The 19,348-nt window shown below is 42.0% G+C and overlaps 1 protein-coding gene across 1 annotated transcript in view; it reads right to left on the reverse strand.

The window, feature by feature from the left end:
• The window catches only part of LRP6 (low density lipoprotein receptor-related protein 6), a gene marked incomplete at its 5' end in the record, with an annotated part of 46,701 nt that overhangs the window by 25,302 nt on the left and 2,051 nt on the right, over positions 1 to 19,348 (reverse strand). Inside the window, 3 exons of the mRNA XM_010157440.1 lie at positions 1,622 to 1,848; positions 3,533 to 3,822; positions 5,141 to 5,357. Of these exons, the coding sequence (XP_010155742.1) occupies positions 1,622 to 1,848; positions 3,533 to 3,822; positions 5,141 to 5,357 (734 nt within the window). The remainder of the gene's footprint in view (positions 1 to 1,621; positions 1,849 to 3,532; positions 3,823 to 5,140; positions 5,358 to 19,348) is intronic.

Genomic DNA, 19,348 nt, shown 5'->3' on the forward strand with positions numbered 1-19,348 from the left:
TCCACTTGGAGCTGGATTTTCACCAAGAAGTTCCACTTGCAAGCACTTTAATCTTAACTAATCCATGCACATTAGTTAAGAGGCAAAGATTGGCAGTTGGGCACCTTCATTTATACCTGGTGATTTAGCAAGACACTTTCCATGGCACTTACCCTCTTTTCCTATTCACCTGTCCATCACACGTAGGAATACAAGAAGGTAGGTATGCAGGGAACCATTTTTAACAGGTGCCACTGCTCATTTCCACACAATGAAGTCAATCAGCTATGTAACAGTGTGTGACATTTTAGCCAAGGGCAGAAAACCACAAAACTGTGTGGCATTTCCTAAGTGTTAGAACGGTCCCCATGGTAGCAATGTTATGAAAAGGTCCATATAAAATACAATGACACAGCTCACATATAGGACAAAAGGAAAAACAGGCATCTGGACTCAAAACTAAAGTAAAATTTTTTCTGGTCTGTGGCGAAGAGACAAAACGTTGAATTATAAGAATTCTTGGGAAAAAGAAAAAAAAACCTATTTCCAGCATAAAACTAGAATAATCCACAACAACCTTTTGTTACAACTGAGTAACTGGATGTAACACTCTGGTCTTGGATGCCCTCTGATGCACTTGTCCAGGTAACCCCTGGCACGTCAGGGCTGAACCCCATCCCCATCCACGTGTCCCACTGGAAGCAGCGCAGAACTCCATTCAACGAGGCACTGTGACAGTTGTCACCACCTTGGTGAAATGAAGAGGAGGAATGTGTTGGAGTGCTGCAGAGCCCTCTGCATTGCTGTGACTCTTGCAGTGTCACTAGAAACTGCGACAATTTCGTAACACTTGAAAATGAAGTTCCCTCATTTGTAAAACAAGAGTATTACAATGCTCTCAGTATAACCTCAGAAAGGTTTTGCAGTAATTAGTTAATGTCAAATGAGCATTTCATCAGAGAAAAGCTATTTCTGAAGATAAATAGTTTGCCTTGCCTTGCCCCGCCCCACCCCTCCCCTCCCTCGTCTTGCTTACTGCCCTACTTTTGCTATTACGTTTGAATCCAGCTGAGAAGCTTCTTCTCAGGAAATCTTTCATTTTGGGAACAGGTAGGTATAACTGTTTCCACTCTTTCTCTGTCCTTGCTTCCCTTGTCCATACCAGCTAAAAAGGCTCCCTTATCCGAAGAAACAAACACTTTCCTCATTCTCAGACAATAAGCTTCACTCCCCCACTCTCAAGCTGAACTATTTAACACCTTTCTTGGACCCTAACTTGTGATGAAAAGGATCCTCGTTTTTAAAAGGAAAAATATTTTCTTTTCAGTGCTATAGCCCTTTTCTAATTAATGAATTCCATAAACCTAGAACTACTTTGATTCTGCGGTTAATTAAAAAACCTAAATATAAATCCGTTTTTAATGAGCTGCTCTGAATTTTTTTTTTTTGGCAGTATTCTTAATGATTATTCAGGACATTAAGAGCATCTTCCTCCAGCCCTCATACTCCGTATTACCAGGTTGTACTCCCCAGCTCAGTTCTCTCAGGATTTACATGCAATGCCTAACCAACATGCCCTAAGGGAAGCATCATGATGTTGTTTTTCACCGTTCATAAACACAAAATTAAATCAGCAAGTTACCCCTCAGCAGGGTCCAATGCCAATGCTCGGGGACTGTCCAGATCTTTCCACACCAGCACCTGGCGATGCTGTCCATCCAGCTTTGACACTTCGATACGATTTGTTCCAGTATCAGCCCAATACAAGTTCTTCCCCAGCCAATCTACAGCCATTCCCTCTGGGTAATCCAGGCCAAATTCCACGACGTGTTCCAGTGCGCTGCCATTCATAAAGGCTCTGCTGATGGTCTGCAGGGATACCAAGATACACAGGCAAATTAGACATTTTACCAGTCTGTCATTGGGCTGGTTGTTTTCTTTGTTCCATTTTAAACACTCTCAGATTTTAGGCATCTCATAGGAAAGAGGATCTTACAATGTGCTACTTATTTGCAAGGCAAACAATGCTGCTATTCAGAAGTAATAATGTACTGTACTCTGTGAATGTATTCTGTGTCAAGTACAACAGTGGTTCACTGGGGAAATAAATGGGAGAACTAGTCTAGTTCAATTAAGCAGTCTACGTGCCAAAGTGACCTTAGTAACTCGGTGCCAACTTCGAGGGGGAAATATTTTGGCTCTCCCAGGACTATACAAAAGCATCGATGTTATAGCATGGAACATGATTTAAAGCAGCCTAATGAAAAAGTTGAGGGCAGACCAGCGAATAGAAGAAAGCAACCTAACAGCCGATCGGCTCACTAGTGCCAGTGCTTCAGTACTGATGGATTAATTTAATTTCAACGAGCAGAATTACTTCTCAGTCTTTTACGTGACAGATTTCTTTTAACTCTTGCCCTCATGGATCAGTCTATGATAGCAGATACAGCCAGAATTATATTTTAATACTACATCAGAGTTTAGGCATTCCCTGATTTACTATGACCACTTAGAAGCCTGAAAGTAAAGGAAGAATGTTAGGATGGCAGGAAATTCTTTTTGGAAAACATAGGTTTCCTTTCCGTGTCCTTAACATTCCCCTCTGCACACGCTCCTCATGCATGTAACTGTTAACACAAAGACTGATTTTTTTGGTTTACTTCCCACTTTGGATGCTACCTGCTAATTATGCCAGTTTGTGACAGTATACAGAAAGGAAGTTTGTATCTCAGTCTTCATCAGTGTTACCCTTAAAAACTGATCAGATCATTGCTTTATTTTTATTTCAAACACAGCTCAAATGAATACCATACCTAAAGAGTTCAGCTAAGTCACCTCTCTCAAACTCAAACTCTGAGGTTTAACTTTTATGATGCTTCAGTTGCAAAGGCCCATGAGTTATTTTTGGCACAGGTCTCAACCCAACCGCAGAAATGTTCTTTTATTAAAAACTAATTTTTGGTGCTCACAATTCTGACTACATCTGCAACTCTTGAAAAACAAAGAGAATAACTAGATTCACTGGTAACAGGGACAACGGACAGACAATACAGAGATTTCAGTCACTCCATTAACCACCACGTTTAAACACCTAACCTACCCTCAACCCTTTCTGATTTGTCAGTCTAGACCCTAGACCTGTTTTACAAAGCCTGTGATCCATAATATACCTCACTTAGCACTAGTTCTACAAGTTAATGAATAGGTAAGACTCATTTTCACTTCCTGACCCAAGACAAGGCTTCCCCCCATTAAACATATCCGGCAAAGCAACTGTGATCCCTGAAACCTGCTGCTATATGGCATTTTTCTCAGCTTTCTGTCAAAAAACTTTACTTTTGCAAACTTATGCTTAATGTGAAAATGTATGCACTAGATTTAAATTATTTGTAGGAGAGAATGATGCTAATATAACGAAAATGTACGCCCCTCTCAGTTAGAACAAGCTCTTCTACCTATCCCTTCAATCTTGTAAAGTGCATTTGGCAATCCTTTCTTAACTAACTCAAGAACCTTGTAACAACTTAACAGCCAATACAGAATAAACCTCTACCTTCAGTGAAATGTCAGTCCAGTAAATCCGATTGTCCGTCACATCAAAATCCAGAGCAGAAGCCTCCTTGACTCCAGTGAGCGGAATAGCAACGTTGTTGTTGTTCGTTTCCAAGGAGATTCGTCTGATATCCGCCCTCCGAGAAAACAGCAGGAAAGCTTCCGGGACTATGCAGGTCTTCATATCGTTGATGAGCTCTAAGCCTATGGGGCAGGCGCAGCGAAGGCCTTGCGGTCTGTACAGACAAAGATGGCTGCAGCCACCGTTATCCTCCGCACAAGGGTTGGTACCTGAGCAGGCAACAAAAGCAAAAGCAGGCACTGCAAACTGACTTCAGCTGGAAGATGAAGTCAGTCCTCACATGCGTCAACAAGAATGTACAGTTTTTCACCTTTTATTCTTTGAGTGAGTTCATTTTTGTTCATTTCCTGTAATCCTTTAGAAACCTATTACTCTCCATGGCTGGAAAGCCAGTGCTTCTTTTCCTGACCCCATGAAACAAACCCAGCATTAGGGAAAGGGACGTGGACTACCGATGTTCACGATTCACAACACAAGCACTGAGTGGACGGTAAGTACATACGCAAGCAAGCGAATGTTCTGCTGCCTTTCGCAGTACACTGGTTCAGCTACACACCCCAGTTGTGTTCCTAAAGAGGGAAAATTTGTAGATCTATTTTCACATCCATTCAACAGCAGCTTCTCTTCAGTATGCTAGTAAAGCAGCTCTTTGCAATACTAACTTGTGTACCTGTAGATGCTGGAAATCCACTTACTTAATCCCAGCATTACCAAGCTTAATTAGCCAAGCAGTTGGAAAGAGGACCGTATTTAAAACACACGTACCTTAGGGCATCTTGTTAATGTGGCTGCAGCAATGCAGAGATACACCTCAACTACATTTGATTAACCCCCTGAGGTACAATCCAGACACGGCAGCAAGAAGCTGCAAGCCCTACCCATAGAGCAGGATATTCAGGGAATGTGATGAGTTCTGTGATGCCACAGCTGCAGGGCTACCAGTGTTTGGATAGCCAATGATAGACAATTTAAAGCTAGAGCCTGCGTTTTTACACCACAGACATTACACGGCAGGAAGTACTGCTAGTTGTTTTTAAAGATGATTTTGCAGTACTAATGTGAAAAGAACTAAGCACACTAAAACTGGCTCATTGTTAGCTTTAGCATACCAGGAGCACATGTTCAGACTGCAAGATGAAAAGCTGCTACAGCTGCAGCTTCGTAAACAGCTGGGCTAATCTAATAGCTGGCTGTTAAAAAAAAAGGAGTTCTCATTTTCCGTGATCGTCCTTCTTCTCCCCTTATTGGATCAAGTGTTGCTCCAGTTCCCTAGGAAGCAGAAACTTACCCATTCTGGGAGGTGCCTTGTTGTTTTCCAGCTTAATATTCTTCCAGGTTAGAGAACTGAGACACCTCATAAAAGACCCACCCCACCACATCAAACATCAGCCTGCAGTTATCATGCAATAAAACTGGATTCTCCCCATTTCTCACAAATTTGACCTGGTCTAAAGTGATACCTGCAGAAGAGCACTGCTGAGATTTTTTTAATTTCATTTTACTTGCCTGATTGGCCGTCTCACTCACCAATTATTTGGTGGACGTTTGTAGCTTTCAGGCCCATTAGATCAGGCAGCTGATCTATGATGATCTCTCTCTCCGCTGTGCGCTTATGCACGCGTTCAATACTGCGTCTTTGCCAGTCTGTCCAATAAACGTAGTCTCCCAGCAGCGTGAATCCAAAGATATGAGGCAGCTTGTCCTCCACAAGAACTCTTCTCCCAGTTCCATCAGCATTCATGACCTATGGATATACACAAACTTACTATGTATACAGAATAAATCCATCAGTCTTTATCAGAGATTAACTAACTAGCTGGTCCACATGAAAAATAATCTCGTACTCACTAAAATGCTATCAATGTCGCACAGCAGGTTTTTTTTATTAAACCTGTATTTCAACAGGTACTTATTCTAAATGCCATGGAGGATCCCTGATACATAAGACTAGTCTCATAAGCAGACCATAATGTGAAATTATGACACAACTTTGCTTGTATTTGCTTTAGGAGCTAATATTATGTAGGCCTGTTAGACCTTGCCTCTCTCACTGCTGATTTACATCTCTCTTTAAATGGGAAACACCGTGTTTTGAGACAATAAACTTACAATATCAAGGAGTCCTGGCTCAGCATCTTACAGCCCACAGTCCCTCCCAGGTGAGCTCTGCCCATGTTACGTATAGCAGTAAGAGAAGGCCCCACAAATTCCGGGAGGCAAACAGTCAAGAAGTTCTACAGAATATGTTTATATTCCCAACTCTGAATAAAGAACCAATTTTACATTCTTCAAAATTGAGTCTGGTATTTTTTGTACTAGAAGGACCACTAATAGTCTGTAAATAACAGCATGACTTTGATGAAGATATTTGAATTTGCTGTGTCATTTTTCTCTACTGCTATAAAGAAGTCATACCTAACTTCCTCAAAGAGGCCCTGAAAGGATTAATTAAACATATGCATGCATGTTGAAGTGATCAAGTACCTTATGAATGCCAAGTATTATTATAAAAAGTACCACAGTGACAGGAGTGAGGAGCCTTATGTTTTAAAGAGAAGCTTAAAAATCATTCAGCACTGTTAATTTTACACTAAAGTTCCTTCTGAAATATTTCTGCTTGTTTCAAGTTTACAGTTTGTTTACAGCATGTATACTACCCCTCCAAAAAAAGAAAAAGCCTCCAACATTAATGTAAAAATTTCTCAAAACAATGTGGTTCACAAAATTCAAGGTAGTGAACTAATCCCTGAAACATTCTAATATCCTTCCCACTCACTACCCAAGGATGACTTACTAAATCACTGTTTTCAAATCTCACTTGCCTTGGTGGAATTAAGATAGCCACAGAGAAGTCTGTGTGACTTCCCATTCTTCCCATGGCTCAGACCCAAAGACTTGTGCAATGACAACCTTCATGTCCAATTGGTTTAACGAGCAGCTAGATGAATGATGTTTTGTGATCAGAACTTCGTAGCTCCCAAGAAACCAGCAGGCTAGTTTGGAGCAATTCCTACCTTTTGCACCCAAGCACAGATGGAGAAGAGGAAAGAAACAGAACTGAAACCCACACCTTTTTCTCAGCATACAATATAATGTGCATGTTGATAAAACGTTTTTAAGTTCACCAAAAAAGTGGAAGAAAATGCTACAACCTCCACAACAATGAAGTTTCTCCTTAAAACTACCCCCTGTCATGAACTTCAGACATGACTGCACTTACTCTCAGTATGTCAGAATGGGAATTGAATCTTCATGTTCACGTTTCCTACAGAAAAATGAAAGGGGGTCTGCATGCTTGTTGGTTTGTAGAAATAAGCTTCATGTTTACCTTTTTTTTTTTAAAGAAGCAGCTCATAATTACTTTGTGGAATTGGCTTACCAAAAAAAATCTTCAGTCTAGTAGTGTATACGGCATGCTTCTGCAAACGCAGCAATGCACACGCGTCACAAAAATACGATGAGCATGTAACTTATGTCCTTTACACCGATAACCAAATCCAAACATAGCTTGGGTTGTTTAGCTGGGCTCAGAGCCCAGCATAATTGCCTAATTTCTGGACTTCCTTTTGAAAACAAGCCCTGCTATTCTGTTTATTCTACTTCAGAAAATGACAGCATCTGCTGGCTCCCTCAATTCCTAGCAGCATGCCCCCTACACTCCGTTTCAATGAATTAGGTTGCTAAACAACAGATGAACGGTCAACTTGAGAACCAGAGACACATGTACCATCTGCAAGATAAACCAAGTCTTAAGACTCCCCCAATCCCTGCAAGAAACCATCACCACCACCAAGCAAAACTGGTCATCCCCTTTTGCCTACCACCCCTTTTCTAACCAGAACACAGCAATCTTGCATTTCTGTGACAACTTGTTTCCCCCCTCCCCCTTAAACTACAGAGATCATCCATTTGCTTGCAACTGATTAATACAGGGCAATTAGTGCTTGCTAAGCAGACGACAAAGATCTACAGAATGGAAGAATGTTACAAAGTGAATCGCCTGAGCCCACACAGTAATAACCACTAGAACATCACTATCACAAAGCAGTATCTTTAGATACTATGCCTTGTACTTATAAAAGGAAGAAACTTCTATATTAAAGGGGGTGCTTAACTACTTGCAAAAAGAATTCGTTGGAAGGTGTATGGTGGGAGACGAACTTGGGCAAACTTTACAAGGGGAGCTGTTCAAAGAAGTTTCCTCTTACACTGAAAGAAAGTCAGGAAAGGAGAAGAGGACTTACACATTCAGTATCTGCTTTTATTCGGTTTTCGTTTTGCCACACACAGGTTATTTTGAAAGACAGCTTTACGTCACCCTAGACAAAACAGGCACCTATCTGACTTAGACACACGAGCCACCCTACTCCCACTGCAATCTTACTGAGCACATATGTGCAATATTATTTAATATAAACACCTGCCCATCAGCAGATGGGTACCCACCATATGAATAGCATCACGTTTTCTACACTCACTTTGGCTGCATTTTAGGAGATCTGAATAAAATTGTATCAATAGGCCACAGAACCAAACAGTCTGGTGTAAGGCAGAAGGAAGCTGGCAGGGGATATAGGGATGATAAATACAGTAAGTACAAGGAAAAAGAAACAACCACTGAAAAAAACAATTTCGAAGGATTTCAGCATCATCTTTTCACATACTGAAATTCAGGTGACAATCGAGTCTCAGCTGACACTGCTTTATGCATTCCTTCTCCAGCCCCAGATGGATCAGCTCATCCCAGCAAAGCCTATCCCCACAGAACCTCCTATACGAGAAACCCACCTTCTGCTGCTATGAGGCAGCGTCTCCTGCGGTTTATGTCGCTTTAACCACAACGTGGTGTGGGTTTCACATTCTGAGGCCACTCTGAAAACTGCAAACCACAGTGAGAATACAGACTACAACAGGAAACAGATGCGCTGCAACCACAAACACTACCTTCACTGAAAGAGCGAGTTCCATAAAAAAAAGAAAAGTACAAAAATTAAACAGCCTCAGGAAAAATACCAGACACCCTGCCCGTAGTATAAGGGCTTTGCTTATCCCAGAACAATAATGAATGCAAACCTATGGGCACATGGAAACACAGCTTATCCAGAATAAATGAATTAATGCTGAAAACGTGGTCCTATTTTAAGATGCATCAGAAGGAACAAAAAAAAAAAAAAAGAAAAAAAAGGCAACTTTGAAGCATCACTTCTATTTTAAAATTACAGGCTGGACTGAACAGTGGTATATTCTAAAGGTCTTTCCAGATACCCTGGACTGAATTCACTCTTGAATACCAGTAATACCTGTGATAAATAGGCTAATGCAGTGAGTTTACCTTTCTGATAATCTGGGATTTGAGTGTGCGGTAGTTTACACTTGTCATTTGACTGATTTCAGTCTAGAGCTCAACCATTAGATTGGTCAGCAGACCAATCACTTGGTCTGATGGCCCTGATCTGTGAAAATAACATTCAGCTCTGGTTAGAGCTCACATGGGAGCCCTGGCAAAGCTGCGCAGGGCCCCAGGCAGGACTAGCAGTCTGCTCAGGTCCAGCAGACCAAGGCCAGTGACAGCAGAGTCTAGGCAGATGCACCCCAGCTCATATCCACAGCACCGAGCAGATGCTAGTAACAAACTGTCCCTGTCGGGCCATACTTAGATTAGTATCAAAGAGCCCAGTTCCAGCTGCTGGACATCGTCAGTACTGGCAACTCCAGGAGAAGACAGCATGCAGCTGCTGGGAAGAACACACTTTCCAATGCACATCTGGGAGACTGACAGGCAAAGCCGATACGATTTACTCATAACTAGAGCCATAAAGAGGGTGACAGTGTGCAAACCTTTACCTTTCCTCTTAACTCACGAGCACAGCTTAATTTTGGATGTAGAACCACAGGTCACAGACCAACCGAGGCTGGAAAGGACCTTGAAAGATCACCTGTTCCAGCCTTTTTTGGGAAACAAAGCCTAGATAATTTCATCTAGAACTCTGTCCAGTCATCTCTCAAAAATTTGCAGTGATGGGGACTCCACCACCTCCTTCGGGAGGTAAGTCCTGTGTAGGTTTGCTCTCACTGTAAAATATTTTTTCATTATACTGAGATGTAACCCCCTCCCAGTGCAACTTGTGCCTGTTCCCCCCGTCCTCTCCATGGGGCTTCTTCTGAAAGAAGAGTTTCCATGCCCTTTAAGTACTGAGAAACTGTTAAGGGGTCCCCCCTGAACCTTCTCTTCTCCAGGGCGAAAAGACCTAAATCCTCCAGTCTTCCGTCACAGGGCAGGTTCTCCTGCCCTTTGATCACCTTCGTGGCCCTCCCTCTGCATCATTTTTGAATTGTGAGGACCAGAGCTGGACACAGTACTCTAGATGCAGCCTGACAGTGCGGAGTAGAGCGGGATGATCATGTCTCTATCTCTGCTAGCGGTGCCCCTGCAGATGCAGCCCAGGATGCCATCTGCCTTTCTTGCAAGTTCAGCTTGCTGTCTAGCTGCACAGATCCTAGCCTGTACCTCTCGGGTTAAGTCATCCCATGTGCAGGACCTTGCACTTGTCTGTTAAACCTCACACAGTTCTTGCTATCCCACTCTCACACCTAGCCCAGGGGTCTCTGTAAGATGGCCCTCCCTTCTGACATGTCTCTCTCACCACACAGTTTAGCATCAGCAGCAAACCTGGTGAGGGTGCTTTCAATCCCATCATCCAGGTCATTTATGAACCTACAGAACAGCGTGGGGCCCAGTAGAGGTCCCTGGGGTCCCCCACTTGTGACAGGCTGCCAGCCTGGGTAAAAAGCACCCATCACCACCCTCTGAGCATGGTGTGTGAGCCAATTCCCTACCCATCTTGCTGACCACCCATTTAGCTGGTATCGTGCCAGTTTGTTTCGGAGGACACTATGGGAAACAGTGCCAAACACTTTGCTGAAGTCCAGGTAAAAAACATCTACTGCCCTCCCCATGTTGTCAACAGAAAATGTTATTTTGTTGTAGAAAGTGATCAGATTGGTCAGGCATTATCTGCCACTCGTAAATCCCTGTTGGCTTTTCCCAATCACCTGCATCACTTGGCTTGTGACAGTTTCTAGGAAGACCTGTTCCACTGCCTTCCAGAGCCTGAAGAAAGACTAATAGGCCAGTAGTTTCCTCGGTCCTCTTTTGTGCCTCCTCTTTTGGATGTAATTATAAACAATCATGGAGCATGTATCCTGCATGCTAAGCTCTCTCAGGATGACTGGAACAGAGAAAGTCAATAATCGAAAATTTATAAACAACAGCTACTAACTCTATCTTCAAAGCAATTAAAGATTACTTACAAGAATGGAATAAGGCCTCTGTGATGGACTGAAAGCCCCCAGCTACACTGAAGATGTTGCCAGAACTTTATTTCCCAAATGCACACATATCAGTGAAACAAAAAAATCCCACAAACTTCATCTAGTAAAATCCATAAACTGCTCTAATTTCAGATACAAACAGATACAAAAGATCTAATAACCAGTATCTGATCTAGTATCAGATGCAGAAGATTAAGAACAACTTGAACCTAAGCTCCAACTTTAAAAACTGTCAGTTTTTGAACAAACAACAGATACCTTAGTCGTCTACTGATTCCTGAACTTCTTCAGCATCTTTACCAGTCACAGCTTCCTGATCCTCAGAGAGGTCAGGAGACGCCACTTTTAATGTACAGGGCCTCGACTGCACTCTTCAAGCACTACTGCCATCACTGCACCTGCTCTACAAAATTTCAGCAGGCACCAGAGCTGGAAACGGTCTCTCCCCACTGACTCAAAGCAAGGATGCAATTTACCTTCCTTCTGGATGACACCACGTAAGAGAGTGTTCTGACTCGGTGGCAGAGGGCTTTGCATGTCACGTGCTCCATAAGTGCAGAACACACTAGTGTGTTGTTTCCTTGGTACATGTTGAAATACACTCTGAGATACATAGTTATGGCTTGCCTTACAGCATGAAAAAATCTCAAGCCATTTGACGCAGAAACGTCATAGAAAAAAAGGGAAACTTCCTGAGTAGACCTTAAACTCCTGAGTCATTCTACTGACAAGCTGGGTTTCTTGGAATAGTTTGAAGGAGAGCAGAAAAACATCAGACAGCATTACCACCCCCCCAGTGGCAACACTGGTCATGCTAACACACTCGAGGAATAGATGCAACTGAAAAACGATGAGGTGAAAAAGCCAGTTTCTCATGAGTTTGATCATTAACACTGACCTGCATAAGATGACTGCAAAGAAGTACTACTCTAAGACAGCTGTGAAATACTGAATTCAATACATATATCTGACATATTCCAACATATTGCAGAAGATGATCTTGAATGAGGCCTGTGTTACACCTGAAATAGTTTCGGAATATTCAGCGTTTAGGCTTAGTTACTTCAGCTCCGATGATCCAATGATAAATCCTTACACGTGCCATTGGCCTGATGCCACACATACTGACTCCGTTCACGACACTTCTAATCAAGGATATGACTATTCATCTGCCACCTAAATGGACGTGACTCTTACTATATCAGGGAAGTGAAAAACAACATTAACTTGTTAAATTTATTTGGTTAAGGTAAAAAGAACCCTGTGGCAGCATCTCTCAAGAATAAGTCTAAAAGACAGCTAGAATGCCCGCCGAACATCACTTCAGCATTTTTTCCAGACTACATTTGAGAACTACGTATTTTCAACTTGTTTCTTTAAGCAATGGAAACAGATCAGAATGATTTTACTGTTATGGGGGCAGTAACATCATACTGTTAACACACGTATCTACTATAAAACAGCAACTCCAAGAGAGGAACAAAGGGACATCTTGTCTAAGCTTCCAGTTTTATTAGTCTTCCCCTCTCAAAATAGTCCTGATCAACTGAGCCCTCAAAACTTTAAACTCAACTTCAGACAATTATTCTGTCGGTGTCATTAACCTACTGTTAACAGTATTTTCCCTCAATTCCAAAAAATGTTAAGGAATGTCTTAGATATGAAATGGGAAGCCTTCATTGCACTGGAATCCCGAGAAATCAGCAGAAAGGATACCTGGAACCCTTTATATTTGCTTCAGAAATCAAATGCCTCCAGCCAACTCTTCCTTTTCTTACTGTTAATTGTTTTCTAATAGCCATTACAAATTTTTAATTTAACAGTTCCCCAGCACCCTTAATTTCCATTTGAGCTCTAATAATTTTTCCAAAGAATTCAAAATATATTTTTCCTGAGCATGGATAATACTTCTAACAAGACTGCAGTGAAGATAAATATGTAAAAACAGAATAGCGATTAACTTCATAAATAGCCCTTTCTATCATGCTACAGACACTGTTATAAGCTCATTTCATCCACAATGGACAACCTTCCTAGCTCAGTGATCAATGCCACCAGCACAATTGCTTTCTCAGTGATGGAATTTAATTTTAGAAACAATTGGTTGGGTTTTCAATGAAGCATCTCAAGTCAGGTGAAGTGACAAGCAGGCAGGGAAGGGAGTTCATAACCATTGTGACAATCAAATATGATAGCTCCTGGGCAATCTCATGCAATACAAAAGAAACTTGCATTTGTAAAGAACATACTAAGACAAAAAAATTCAACTGAAATGATGAATAGGAGGAGAAAAGAGGCTTTTTACAGGAAGAAAAACAAATAGGTTTCTTTGAGAGGATTCAGTGGTAAAACAGGTGAAAAAAGATGCTTGACTATGGAAATTAATTTTGGTACATTAATACCAAAGGTGGGATGGCAACAGAGAGTGTCCCGTTACATGGACATAGGCTACAGGGGTACAAAGGGAGCTAAGTACTGTGATTCTGCAGCTCACCACTTGTCAACTAAGTCCCACGAGCCACCACACAGGCAGCTCGCAGGAAGCAAAGGAGACTAGCCAAGACCAACCTGAAGCCTCACGGTGGTTTGTGGGACAGCTTTACAAAAACTGGGCTCAGCAACACAACTTTGAATGCTTTTGCAAATGGGCACAAGCCTCTGTTCTCTCCTCTTGCTTCCCAAGGTACTTAACTTTCAGTACCTTGCCCCAGGACTTTCTTATTTTTAATTTGTTCTTCACCTAACAGTGTTTTCCAGACTCCTCCATACGCAGCTATGATGGATTTTTTTGGTTTTTTTAGAGGAGAAAAAAAATGTGGAAAGTTTTCTGCTGTTTTGTCCAGTCCAAGTGATTCAAGGAACAGTCTAATTTCGAGTGACTCAGCCAGTGCAAAGCTGGGGGGGACAGCTCTGTGACATCTTCCACTTTTGGTGGCAGTAAGCTATTAATTTGATCCAACTGCTTCCTTTGCTAAATTACTTCAATTCCAAGGGTCTCTGTATGTCCAAAAGCATGGATTTTTACCACAGGTATTTACCTGCCTAACAAAAGGTATTAACTTTCTTATAATCCTTTTATCACAGGCCTTTGCAAAGTTACAAGATCATGAATAGTATCAGAAAAAAAGTTTAGGTTAGGACTACAAAAATCCCACAGCAAACTAAAAAGCCTGTGTGAAGAAAGCTGAATAGTTACTGCGACAGACCACAAGGTCACATGAATGCTTCTGAAGCTGTCCAGGTCCAAGATCAGTACAATTTTATTTGTACAGTAGTGCAACTCAGCTTGGGAGAAATAAAAATAGAAAAGCCAGAATACTGGGAAGTAAGGGATAGTAGAAGACTGACAAAGAGCACTCAGCTGAATCAGAAATGCAGAAGACAGCTCAACTATCTCTTCACATCACTCCTCAGCTTGCCTTCAAATATTAAGTGTGTCAGACACTGAGGTCAGATGATGGCTCTAGTTGTTTTGGGACTGGCCTCTAGGTCTGAGGGATTTTTGTGTTTTCCCTTGGGTAACCAATACTGACTGCCAGTAGAGGCTTGTTACTTTCCAGATGAGAAGACAGCATAAACTAAAATACAATTTCCTAACTCCAATGGGAAAAATCTAGGAAGCATGTGTGACATTAGAGGGACCCAAATTTTGTACTTCAGTTGGCTGCATGCTGTGCCATGGGGAGCCATGAGGTTTACAGAGCTATCGTTAGCAAAACGAGACTGTTCATCTGGTAGCAAAGCTTGTACGAAACATCTCTGGATTTCCAACGCGGAAAGTCTCAGCTGAGCTGTGCAGATGCAAGCACCAACCACGTCTGAGAAAGGTAAAACTTTTACCATTAACAACAGTGTGCAAAAAAGGTCATAGGAGCCAGCACAACTTTCTGCTTCAACAAGTCTCTAGTGTAGGCATCTGCCTCTGACATGGCCACTCCAGGCTCTCCTTGGAGCTAACAGAAAAGAAGAGGTGCTTTTGGAGTGGGACTCATCCAAGCTATCCCGAACATTCACTCTAGGGTGAAGCAAGGCACACTGCACAAGTGCTGGTTCCTGACACTTTCTGTAAAGGCAAGACAAGGCAACTTACTGAGCTGAAGGTATCTACACCTCATCAGATGAAAAGCACCCACAGACTTCAGAGAGAAATGCAGATCTATGACACATGAACCATTTTAAAACTGAAGGTCAGTGTATTGTATCATCACACAAGTTTTAGGGCAGAAATTTCACTTCTCAGAAAAATACCATGCTTGGTACCCAGATCACAGAATCAGGTTACGCTTGGACAAGAGTATCTACCCAAAACCTTCCCTTGGTATCCTCTTGCTGTTGTGCGGTGCTGGGGTGCTCCCCCTCTTCCATTAAGAACGGCAGCCCGTTGACAGCAGACCCCTCAGGACTCCTCTGAGAACTTGTCAGCACAAGTGGCGTGTAAAGGGTGTCTCAATAAACAAGCTTTCCAAACTTCAGTTTAATGTAGATTCTCAATTTATCAGAAGCAATAAAAAGTTGACTTTCTGATGATCCTGAACTGAAACAGGCATGGATGTTTTAAATGCCTTTCTTCTTTCTCACTTTCACATTAAACTACTTCGAACAGCTGCAAAATGTACCTGCCTAAGTGACAATTCTGTGTAACCACTTTAAAAAAAAAAAATGACCAGCTTACAGTGCCAGGAGGTCCTGGCTCAGCATTTAGGGTCCACAGATAAGAGGCCATTCAGCTCTTTGACAGTCAGGAGACCTTACTACTATCTGGTCTGTGGCTGTCATTTGTTTGCTTTGTAATATAGTTTTCCTATCCTAGCCTGCATCCTGAAATTTAATTCTTCCCGAAGTTCATTCCAAAGTTTAAAGGAAACGTCCCAAATGGAAATTATGCAAAGTGAGGGGTTTTTTTTGTGATTTTTTTTTTTTTAAAACAAGCCCTTAGTCTATTACTAATTTTGAAAATCTGTAGTATTTCTTAATGCAGGCCTAGCAGGTGTTACAAAATAGTTGGAAATTCTCTGACAAAGTAAAATTTTCACTTCTGAAACCAGGATGGAGGAGACTGCTGCCCCTGTCCTCTGCACCACAGACCCGTTTTGTTGAATGAAGTTCTGAAATGTCACAACTATCCAAACCAGGTAGACAGTGAATTGGGGCCAAAATTAAGCAGTAAAGCAACTTTCAACTAACTTAATTCTCATACTGCAAAAGCTTAGCAGCTGTGTTCAACAGCTAGGAATTCAATGCTTTCTGCTTCTCAATTTTCAAACCTCTGCTTCAAACTACAGGTGGATGAGGTAGGATGAGTAATCAGGCTTACAAGTCATGGGCATTTCACAATACAAAGACTAATGCTACCAGACAAAATTTCTCAGTTGGAAAATAAATGGTGAATGCTTAGAAAACAGTATTTCCTTATTAGGGTGGCAGTAAATTTGAGGGCGTTGTCATCAGAGGAAAATGCAGCCCTGCAATTACAGGATTGGAATATGAATTAGAGCATTCTCTAGATGCCAAGCTATTAGTTTCTGGGTCAAACACAAAAAGGTTCTCTCTATTCAAGATTTTTGTGCTCAAGAAAGTCTTAGCAGCATCCGCTTTCTGTTGCCTGACCAGGCTGCGTTCTGAACACTTTTGTGTACTTATGCTGAAAAAACAGTAGGATATAAGACTTTCCGTGTTAATTATGAGGTTTAGAGACAGTAATGCCAGGCACAGCTAATAGATTTGGGAATGCAGAAACACTTGGGGTTAGAGCTGCACTCGAAAATCACTAGGTCATGGTTGGCTCCGTATAGGAGGCAGAGTCCTTTCTTTAAACTCACCACTAGTAGGTGTAAGTGGGTGTCATCTCTGGCTCTGTGAATGGAGAATAGGAAGGAAGATGAATACAGAAAAGTCTGAGAAATTGTGAGAAATCAGCCATAGCATCATTATTTCCTCTTAACACACGCATCCACACACCCACACAGCCATTTATAATTGCTTTATCAATACGAGCTTTGCTGCCCATTTTAAATCCAACCTATCCTTTAGAACAGGTAGCGTACGTGCTCAGAAGACAAATATTCACTGGAGCAGGAAAACATAAGGCCAATTCAACAGAGCAGATCATACATTTTTAACCTCATAGCACGGCAGGAAAATGCTTTAAACCTGTAGCAAGTCAATGAGAAATCTTCCCTACTGGTAAGCACAATAGCAGCCATCCATTTCAATAGAAGTTTATCAGCAGTGAAACCTGACCGAGATAAATGAGGAAGCTCTTGAGCCACAGCCTGCTTCTGCCTGCTGCAGGCTGCCAGATAAAATGGGAACAAAAGCTCCCTGCTGTACCCCCTACCATTCTCCATTAACCCCTGCTGATGCTTTATTATCGTCCAGGGGCTCCAAAACAGCATAGCATGAATCAGTGTATAAAAAAAATAAATAATGAAAGCTCTTCTGTAGCACAAACAAACCAGAAATATAGCCGGCAAGAAACATTCATTTTGGTAGCGCTGCAATTAAATAACAGTTCTGAGGAATTCCACATACTGGGAAAACAAGGAAAAAAAGCAACAACGTGTGTGATACCATGTATGACAAACTACTTAAAGGCAACAGAGTGCGAGCACACAAACGTGTTTCTCCTGCTTCTCCCGCCTCCCAGATTCACACAAACACATGTAAGCAAACCGGGGCCAGGCACACATCCTGACGTCTTCACGTTCAAGTCCCAGTTTCACCTTTCCACCCTGTCACAAAGACGCCCTTTGCTGCACCTCCTCCAGGGTCCTTTCCCCAAAAATTATTTAAAAACGTTTACTGAAGGTCAAAGCACCTGCTACTACGCTCATATCAAAAATGGATGGGAAGGGCAGGGCAAGCGTTACGAATCTTCTCAGGATTCATGGTGGCCCTAAGAAAGGCAGCGGGAGGAAGAGGACAGACTTGAACGTTAGGAACAGTCCAGGTGTCACAGATGTAGACAGCGCTGTCGCAGCCGGAGACTGCCGTAACCTACCACCACAGCGTCGGTGTCTCGGAAAAGGCTACAGAGAGACCACACAAGACACCGGGGAAAATTCACTAAGATGCATCACCACTACCTATTCCGCAGCGGAATTCCCTTCCACAGACATACCCAGTCTTCCCAGTAACACAGGTGAGCTTTTGACATCCACCACCATTTCCACAGCGTGCCACGCAATCTCTGAAGAGGCGTCTGCTTTGTCTGGTCTGCACCCATCACCTGTCAGCATCAGTTACGAATGCCAATTTCTAATATCAAAAAGGGGGTGTGTGGGGAAGTTCTGGTCACCTTATACATAATTTTCTTGATTTTGTACATGTCACATACCCCTAAATTAGCACCCTCAGCAAAAAAAAAACCAAACCCACCAACCAACCAAACCAACCCCTCAAAAAACCCCATCACAACAAACCACCACCCCTCCACAAAGAAAAGAACACAGACACACCAAAAAAACCCACAAACAAAAAACCCAACCACCAACCAACCCCAAATCCTCAAACAAAACTAAAACCCAGACACATGAAAGAAAGACTGTGGAAGAATTACTTCTCTGTTTCTTTAAAGGTTTTAGCCAGGCTTTTTCAAGATTTTCTGCACATTAGTAAGAGTTAACAAAATGTTAACTTTTTATAAAAAGCAGCAGTAGTAAAATCACAACACTAACACGTGGGGCTTCATAGGAAAAACATAACTAGCAATTCAGAGACCGTAAGATGACATATCTTCTCCAATGCCCTGCATAGATGTTACATGACAGCCTGGAACAAACTCATTCTGCTGGCTCACACTGGTTTAAAAACAATGAAATGGAAATTGTTCCAGCAGACTTTATGCCAGATCAGATATCTTCTGTCCTGTCACAGACATGGTAATGTTGGCATAAATACTGTATCACATGTTCTAGCCAGTTTGACAGAACTGCAGCAGGGAGATCATGCCTGATCTAGATGAATAATTCTATCACAAAGTGATCCACCACTGAAGAGGATCATTACTAACCAATATGAAACCATGGTCTGAGTAAGACTGAAGTGCATGAAAAAAATCTCAATGTTTTGGCAAGCATGAGAGTGGAGAATTTTCACACTCAAGTCCAAGAGAGTTTCACAGCTAAAGTGTTCAGTCTATTATAAATAAATCTCCAAGCACAGTGAAGACTCTGTGTCCTCCCTTTCCCCAGAGCTGGTATCGTATTAGGTGAATTATAAATCTTGTTTTCAGGACAAAGAAAAGCACGCTCCCTGAGGCCCTCCCAAGGAGGGCTTCAAAGCAACGCACCTTGCAGGACTGGGGTTACTTTGACTCTGAAGGAGAACAAACCATTATGTTACCTTCCAGTGCAAGATTATGACTTCTCATTCACTTATTTGAAGCTATAAATAATAAATATA

The sequence above is a fragment of the Eurypyga helias genome, unplaced genomic scaffold (genome assembly GCF_000690775.1).
Source record: "Eurypyga helias isolate BGI_N326 unplaced genomic scaffold, ASM69077v1 scaffold8168, whole genome shotgun sequence".
Taxonomy (NCBI): domain Eukaryota; kingdom Metazoa; phylum Chordata; class Aves; order Eurypygiformes; family Eurypygidae; genus Eurypyga; species Eurypyga helias.